We start from the raw sequence: 8,880 nt of genomic DNA, 5'->3' as shown, positions 1-8,880 counted from the left end.
CGCGGCGGAGCTTATCTCTTGGCGCTCTATGCTTTTATATTTTCATTTCGTAAAACAAAAATCAAATTTTATTTCTGTCCTGACCGTAGAAAATAACAATATTAGGTTTTTTTTTTTTTAACAAAACAATATTAGTTTTGCATTCGCGTCATCTTCCCGACTCCCGCGATTTCCAAAATTGTAATTTTTTTTTAAGAAAATCTAATGAAAAGGGATTGAAAAGAGTTTTAACTATAAAAACAAAATAAATTGTATAGTAAATAGTATCATAATTGACTTTATAGTGTAAAAATTTGATTTTTTATTAAAATAAACAGTATCAAGAGTTTTTCGTTAAAGTTTCATTTTTTTCCACACAGAAATTAGAACTGTTGACGGTTGACCAATGTGAAAATATGCTGGATGAATTAAGGGAATAAAAAAAACAACGCGCGGGATATTTGGTGAAAATGGGGTAGGAATAATGGAATATCCAGAGCATATGAGAAGATGGTAGGGGGAATATGCTGCGGACAAAACCCCTCAGTAGTGGGAGCAGGATTCCTCCGCCTTTCCTCCTCCAAAATAAATACCCCATCCTCCTCCTTCCCACACTCGTCCTTCCATCAACGTATTACACAACTCTTTCGCTTCCCAGCATCCTCTCTCGTCTCCCTTTTCTTTTTGTTTAATCTTAAACATTATGGCTCTCAAGGCCGTCCACGTCTCCGACGTCCCGAATCTCGATCAGGTGCCGGAAAATGCTTCTATGGCGCTCTACTCCTCCCGGTTCGCCAAAGGTATAATCTTTGATTAATTAGTCCTCTAATTAGTTTATCATCCTCTCATTAAATTAAGAAGGTTGTTAAGTTGAATAATATTGTGTTTATAGGTGCGGAGATGAATCGGGCGGCACCGCGGATACCCAGGTTTCTAGTGATCGGACACAGAGGGAACGGAATGAACGCGCTACAGTCGTCCGATCGGAGAATGAGAGCCATTAAAGAGAACTCCATCATGTCCTTCAACGCCGCCGCCAGATTCCCCATCGATTTCGTCGAATTCGATGTTCAGGTGAGGCCTTAATCTCTTTGTGTAATATCTTTTCTCAATTCAATCAAACCAACGGTCCCAATGTGGGTGGGCTTGTTGGGTATATCGTTTTTTTATTTGATTGAATTTGCCGAAACTTTGAACCCCACCTGCATTTTTTTGCCGCCGCGTACGCGGGTTTTTTTGTCGGCATTTGCATGAGACCGAAGTTTGATTTTTTTGGGTCGAAAGTTTGAATCTTGATCGAGTCTAGTGAAAAGCCGGTTCTGGGTTTTAGGGTATTTCTGTAATTTGGCTATTTTTCTATTTTTGGTGAATTTCCTAGGTGGGGTTTAATAAGCTCCTAAATCAAGATCAAGTCTTTTGTTTTTCTGTTTCCGGAAACCCGTTTTTGAGTTTGAAATGGTACTGATTATCTCCTTTTCTGCATTTTTTTCCTTCCTTAATCTTTGGAAATTGGATTAAAAAGAATGGAGGTGGATGAAAAAAAAAAAAGAGAAAAAAAAAAGTAAGGAAAAAAAAAACTGAAACAGGAAAGTGATGGTGGCTTTTTGTAGGTAACCAAAGATGACTGTCCGGTCATTTTCCACGACGACTTCATCCTCTCCGAAGAAAATGTAAGCTTATTTTTCCACCCTCCATTTGCTTTTTACCTATCGTTTTATGATCATCTAGTAATTAATTTTCAACTTACAAGTTAAATTTTGGTTTCATCAGGGGACTGTGTTTCAGAGGAGAATTAACGAACTGAGTCTGTCCGAATTCCTAAATTATGGTCCGCAAAGAGAGCCAGGGAAGGAAGGAAAGACACAGTTGAGGAAAACCAAAGATGGTAAAATAGTAAAATGGGATGTCGAAAATGATGACCCCCTCTGCACGCTCCAAGAGGCCTTTGAGCAGGTCGATCCGTCTCTCGGCTTCAACATCGAGCTGAAATTCGATGATAACATTGTTTACCAGGAGGACTATCTCTTCCGCGTCCTTCAGTCCGTCTTCCAAGTACGTCCATCGATCATTGTGTTTCTATATTTGTATCCGAGTTTAAATCCGAGGCGCCAAACGAGGCCTAATTGTTAGTTTCGATAATGCTTGTGCTCATCTGGAATATAATTTTGTGTAACAGGTGGTGTTTGAGTGTGGCAGAGATAGGCCGATCATTTTCTCAAGCTTCCAACCTGATGCGGCCCTGTTGGTTAAAAAGTTGCAGAACACCTACCCTGTAAGCACTTTTATCATGTATAATTTGCTTTTGAATGCGATCAATGTTTAATGTGACGAGTTACTAACTATTGTGCTTAATGAATTGATGATGGCAGGTATTTTTCTTAACAAATGGTGGGACTGAGCTTTACTATGATGTGCGAAGGAATTCTTTGGAGGAGGCGATAAAACTGTGTTCGGAGGGTGGTTTACAAGGTATTGTGTCGGAGGTTAAAGGCGTGTTGAGAAATCCCGGGGCGGTAACCAAGATCAAAGAGGCCAAGCTTTCACTCCTAACTTACGGCAAATTGAAGTAAGCTTGCGGAATTCTGTTTGCCTAATGCGAGTTGAATTTCAAAAATTATGAAGGAATGTAAATTGATCATAAAATTTATGATGAAATTGCAGCAATGTGCCGGAAGCAGTTTACATGCAATACCTAATGGGGGTCGAGGGAGTGATAGTGGATTTTGTGAAAGAGATCACGGAGGCGGTGTCGGATATGATTAAGCCATTAGGTGGGGCGGAGGAAGACGGGGGGAAGCGTTTGTTGGAAGAAGACAGGCCAATGCAGGTGAAATCAAAGCCGGAGTTCTCAGAGAGGGAGCTTTCTTTTCTATTGAAGCTGATTCCGGAGTTGATACAGCTTTGAGATTGTTTTCAAGATTTTGTCTTCTTTGTAAAATTAAATTAGGGGGCATAAGCATATGCATACTCACTAATCAGGTTGTGGAGGTTGTCGCATCAGGATATATGCAGTATTGTTGTACATATAATTTAGTTCCTTGAGAGTCACAAATCCTATACACATAAGTTGTGCGCTCCTCCATATGTATCTCAGAACAGAAAGTTTTATGTTAATTAGTTGAGCATCAGCAGTTTGTTTTCATCTTCTACTCTCTCTCTCTCGTCTCTTAATCTCTCTAGCTTTCACTACTCTAGTTCAGAACTTAAAGGAATAGCAACGGTTCGGGTATTCGGGTTGGGTACGAAAATGCTATAACCATTCTTATAACTACGAAAATCAACTATATCCATAACCATAAATTCATTATCGGGGATTGTTCATAGCCATACCCACTGGATAATAGATATTTTATCGATTAATGATTATATCCATCTTCGTCAATACAAAATATATATTTGTTCAGTTGATGCGTTATAATTTAGTGGATATTAATTTCGTCATTAAATATTTGATGTATAAACTGATTCAATGAACGAATCTTGTGAAATATAAAAATAAAACCACTAAAATTAAAACATTAATGATTTGGCTGATCTTTGATATCTTCTATAAACCCCATTGAATTCTTATTGATTTTGATTCAAAACTTTTGAACATTCCCACAAAATGCAACTCACACAATGCAACTTCTGTATTCTCAAGGTTTTCAAACCAAAAATCGAAACTCAAACATGGACCGGACCAAACCGAATCGAGCGGTTCGGTTTTTGAGGTTTTGAAACCGAATTGTAAGTTAAAAAAGAGGGTTTGGTGTCGGTTCTTAATATCTAATACCGAACCAAATTGCAATACAAAAAAATATTTTTAGGCTTTTTAAAGTAAATAACAACTAATGTAATTTATGTGTTTATGTTTTTGTGTTGTGTAGTGTTGATCAATTCGAATTTAACCATCGACTCTTTTATTTTTAATCTACAACCACAACAAGAAGCTCCAAGGCAATCTCAAGCTTATAGTTCACAAAGTTTAGTACTAGTTTGGTACTGAGGTACTTTTATAAAAAGTGGATATAAAAAAAAATTTAGCTCAAAAAGGTATTTGGTAAACACTTAAAAACAACTTATTTTCACAGTTTTTGGTGAAAAAAAGTTGAAAACGTGAAGCAGCAAAAATAAACTTATTTTCTCAACATAGCAAAAACAATTTTTTTTTTTCAAAACACAGCAATACCAAACCAACCCTTAATGGTGTATCATCCATTGGTTTCACTTTCACAAAGTCCAAAGTCTCCCTAAGTATTGCATTCTCAAGCTTGAATGCATTCTCAAGCCCGTTCATAAGCTCAAATGCCTCATAAACCTTCGAAGAGTAAGTCTCCAAATGGAAAGGGAGCAAGAAAGGGTCGAACGATCAAATTTTCATAGTAGTGACTTGAACTGAAACACCAACATTTTTTTTGTTGAATTGCATGAAACCAAAACCAAATCAATGCCTATCGAAACCAAAACCCTTTGAAACTTAACCAAACCAAAACCAAATGGTTTGGTTCCAATATGATGTCGTCATGTGCAGGGCTACTCCCTAACACTATGGTCGGTCACCTCCTCCTATAAATACCTCTATCTGTACCGAATCTTGGTGTTTTTTGCTACACATACAAGCCCTAAACAATCATTATTTTAAGATAAACTAACTTAGGCATTAGAGATCCATTGGCCAAACCCCCTCTCCTACCCCACCCTGTAGGTGCGTGCGTCTTTGGTTTTTTTTATAAGATGTGTTGATTGTTTTGTAGGTACGAATTCGTCAAGATTAAAGACGACGGATTTTTGCTACCACATAATACAATCACCATCACAATGGTTAGGTGGTGATTGTATTACAACAACAACAACAACAACAACAAAGCCTTTTCCCACTAAGTGGGGTCGGCTATATGAATCCTAGAACGTCATTGCGCTCGGTTTTGTGTCATGCCCTCCGTTAGATCCAAGTACTCTAAGTCTTTTCTTAGAGTCTCTTCCAAAGTTTTCCTAGGTCTTCCTCTACCCCTTCGGCCCTGAACCTCTGTCCCGTAGTCACATCTTCGAACCGGAGCGTCAGTCGGCCTTCTTTGCACATGTCCAAATCACCAGAGCCGATTTTCTCTCATCTTTCCTACAATTTCGGCTACTCCTACTTTACCTCGGATATCCTCATTCCCAATCTTATCCTTTCTCGTGTGCCCACACATCCCACGAAGCATCCTCATCTCCGCTACACCCATTTTGTGTACGTGTTGATGCTTCACCACCCAACATTCTCTGCCATACAACATCGCTGGCCTTATTGCCGTCCTATAAAATTTTCCCTTGAGCTTCAGTGGCCTGCGACGGTCACACAACACGCCGGATGCACTCTTTCCATCCAGCTCGTATTCTATGGTTGAGATCTCCATCTAATTCTCCGTTCTCTTGCAAGATAGATCCTAGGTAACGAAAACGGTCGCTTTTTGTGATCTTCGCTAGATTGCTCCGGTCATTAGTGTGGATAAGTATATAAATGGATAGAGATAGGAAAGCAAACACAAGATGTACGTGGTTCACCCAGATTGGCTGCGTCCACGGAATAGAAGAGTTCTCATTAATTGTGAAGGGTTTACACAAGTACATAGGTTCAAGCTCTCCTTTAGTGAGTACGAGTGAATGATTTAGTACAAATGACATTAGGAAATATTGTGGGAGAATGATCTCGTAATCACGAAACTTCTAAGTATCGGAGTGTGGTGTCGTCTTGACTTGCCTTATCTGTCTCATAGGTAGATGTGGCATCTTCTCTGGAAGTACTCTTCCTCCATCCAGGGGTGGTATCTTTAACTGGTGAAGATGCACAAGGTAATGTATCAATTTCACTTGAAGCTTAATTGTAGTTTCAGGCTTGGTCAAGCGCGATACAAACCATGTAGTAGGAGTCCCCCAAGTCGCCGAGCTAGGGGGTCTGCTGAAAGAGGTGACAGACAAGGTAAGCAATCAGAGCTCCGACTGATTGTTCACCTTCTCCCCATCTTGCAGCAGCATGAAGGATAAAGAGAAGAAAAATGAGAAGAGATGATATGAGATACTTTTGCTTTTGAAGAAGTAACTTTCCACAGGCTTATTCTTGAACTGAGCTGGAGGGTTTTCTGGTTTCCTCCAGAGTATAAGGCCGACTGAAGAATTTGAGGGTCAAAACAAGTCCATCAAATCTAGAGTACGTTCCACCCTGCTGATATGGGATACTTTTGCTTTTGACAGAGTAATGGATGTATCGGCACGTGTGCTGTTACGCTTGTCTCCACATGCTTCCTTGTATCCTTTGCACTTGCCCTATCTGTTCCTCAAGCAGATGCGGAATCTTCCCTGGAAACATAAGATGATGAAGATGAGTACTCGAGAGCAATGCCAGGTAAGTAATCAGGTAAGGGGTTCCAGGCAGTCAGTTCCTGGCTGGAAGCTTGATTCCAAGTGCTGACTGATTGCTCTCTTTCTCCTTGTCTTGCAGGTAAAAACAAGGCCAAAAGAAAAAACAGGGAAAAAGCATGATATGGGATACTCTTGCTTTTAACCCTGATGATATGAGATATTCTTGCTCTAGTATAGCTTGTTTGCAGAGGTATTATCGGGGGGAAAGAAAGCTGAATATTTCGAAAGGCTTTGTTGGGAGTGCCCTCTCAGATATGATGAAGGGTTGAGCATTTTTGCAGGTCTGCCTGTCCGTTGGGGATGGAGGTCGACATATATAGGAGTCTCCCTAACAACAAGTAGTAATGCTATTCCTTTACCCTGCTTGGTCATAGCACGGTAGTGGGAGCTGCCAGTTTCACATGTTTTAACTCTGTCAGAGCACTTTGAAAAAGTGGTCTGTGGTATCTGGCTCTCGAGATTCGGAGAACGATGCCTCTTCGATTTTTGAGAAAGCAATCATGCTGGGGGTCTGACTCTCGAGATTCGGAGAGCAGTGTCTCTTCGATTTTTGAGGAAGTAATCATGTTGGGAGTCTGGCTCTCGAGATTCGGAAGGCGGTGCCTCTTCGATTTTGGAGCAAGCAATCTTGTTGGGAGTGTTGTCTCGAATGTGAGTAAAGGTTGGACATGTTTGCTAGTCTACCTTGCCACGAAGCACAAAGGTTGACACACAGGGACTTTCCAATTATCCAGCAATGGTACTGTTCCTTTACCCTCTCTTCGATTTTGAGAAAGTAGTCATGTTGGGAGTCTGGCTCTCGAGATTCGAAGGACGGTGCCTCTTCGATTTTGGAGCAAGCAATCTTGTTGGGACTGTTTTCTCGAATGTGAGTAAAGGTTGGGCATGTTTGCTAGTCTACCTTGCCACGAAGCACAGAGGTTGACACACAGGGACTTTCCAATTATCCAGCAGTGGTACTGTTCCTTTACCCTTGTGGGTAATAATATGGTAGCTAGACCTTCAAAATTTATGTGTCTAAACTTTGTTAGTGCTGTTTCTTTGCTATTCTTTTACCTTTCTTGGTCAGAGCGATGTAGTGGGAGCTGTAAGCTTCACGTGCTCAACTTTGGCAGAGAATTTTGGCAAAGTGATCTGTGGTACCCATGAGTTATTGTTGCGTGTGGGAAGTGGGTGATTGAACAGTAAGATTCATGTGCTTTCTACTTCACCAGAAGTCTTCGACAGAATGCCCATAATTTCTGCAAAGCTGAGTGGGCGTGTGACAGGTGCTGACAAGGCTAGAAAAGTAGGTGCCTCTTCGATTTCTGAGATCGGCCCTCGTGGTCTCTGAGCAGCCCAGCTTTTGAGAAAGCGAGCGCCTCTTCGATTGATTCGGAGAACGGTGCCTCACCGATTTTTGAGAAAGCAATCATGCTGGGGGTCTGGTTCTCGAGATTCGGGGAGCAGTGTCTCTTCGATTTTTGAGAAAGTAATCATGTTGGGAGAGTGGCTCTCGAGATTCGGAGGGCGGTGCCTCTTCGATTTTGGAGCAAGCAATCTTGTTGGGAGTGTTTTCTCGAATGTGAGTAAAGGTTGGGCATGTTTGCTAGTCTACCTTGCCACGAAGCACAGAGGTTGACACACAGGGACTTTCCAATTATCCAGCAATGGTACTGTTCCTTTACCCTCTCTTCGATTTTTAAGAAAGTAGTCATGTTGGGAGTCTGGCTCTTTAGATTCGGAGGACGGTGCCTCTTCGATTTTGGAGCAAGCAATCTTATTGGGAGTGTTTTCTCGAATGTGAGTAAAGGTTGGGCATGTTTGCTAGTCTACCTTGCCACGAAGCACAGAGGTTGACATACATGGACTTTCCAATTATCCAGCAGTGGTACTTTTCCTTTACCCTTGTGGGTAATAATATGGTAGCTAGACCTTCAAAATTTATGGGTCTAAACTTTGTTAGTGCTGTTTCTTTGCTATTCTTTTACCCTTCTTGGTCAGAGCGATGTAGTGGAAGCTGCAAGCTTCACGTGCTCAACTTTGGCAGAGAACTTTGGCAAAGTTATCTATGGTACCCATGAGCTATTGTTGCGTGTGGGAAGTGGGTGATTGAACAGTAAGATTCATGTGTTTTCTACTTCCCCAGAAGTCTTTGACAGAATGCCCATAATTTCCGCAAAGCTGAGTGTGCGTGTGACAGGTGCTGACAAGGCTGGAAAAGTAGGTGCCTCTTCGATTTCTGAGATCGGCCCTCGTGGTCTCTAGGGAGCCCAGCTTTTGAGAAAGCGAGCGCCTCTTCGATTTCTGAGATCGGCCTTCGTGGTCTTTGAGCAGCCCAACTTTTGAGAAAGCAAACGGCTCTTCGATTTCTGAGATCAACCCTCGTGATCTCTAAGCAGCCCAACTTTTGAGAAAGCAAACGCCTCTTCGATTTCTGAGCAGGTGCCTCTTTGATTTCTGAAGCTCCGTCGAGTGCAGATTTTTATAGAGGCTGGCATTAAGTTCCAAAGCACACTTGAATCTCCACCAGTAGAAGCT

At 41.3% G+C, this 8,880-nt stretch overlaps 1 protein-coding gene and 1 long non-coding RNA gene across 2 annotated transcripts; one reads left to right on the top strand and one right to left on the bottom strand.

Annotated features, from left to right (window-relative positions):
* Positions 1-503: 503 nt before the first annotated feature.
* LOC126583817 (glycerophosphodiester phosphodiesterase GDPD1, chloroplastic-like) lies at positions 504-3,121 on the top strand. The gene is made up of 7 exons (XM_050248340.1): positions 504-779; positions 872-1,053; positions 1,590-1,649; positions 1,750-2,031; positions 2,156-2,251; positions 2,349-2,545; positions 2,641-3,121. Exons 1-7 carry the CDS (start codon positions 683-685, stop codon positions 2,882-2,884), a joined length of 1,158 nt encoding a protein of 385 aa, XP_050104297.1. The 5' UTR covers positions 504-682; the 3' UTR covers positions 2,885-3,121.
* A 2,372-nt stretch (positions 3,122-5,493) lies between these two features.
* Positions 5,494-8,548, bottom strand: LOC126634188 (uncharacterized). The gene is made up of 2 exons (XR_007627244.1): positions 8,275-8,548; positions 5,494-7,360 (listed from the first exon to the last, which is right to left on the bottom strand). It is a non-coding gene; the product is annotated as an uncharacterized LOC126634188 (long non-coding RNA).
* Positions 8,549-8,880: the final 332 nt, after the last annotated feature.

The sequence above is a fragment of the Malus sylvestris genome, chromosome 9 (assembly GCF_916048215.2).
Source record: "Malus sylvestris chromosome 9, drMalSylv7.2, whole genome shotgun sequence".
NCBI classification, from domain to species: Eukaryota; Viridiplantae; Streptophyta; class Magnoliopsida; order Rosales; family Rosaceae; genus Malus; species Malus sylvestris.
The sequence above is the reverse complement of the archived record's forward strand: the minus strand, read 5'-3'. Positions and strand labels throughout refer to the sequence as shown.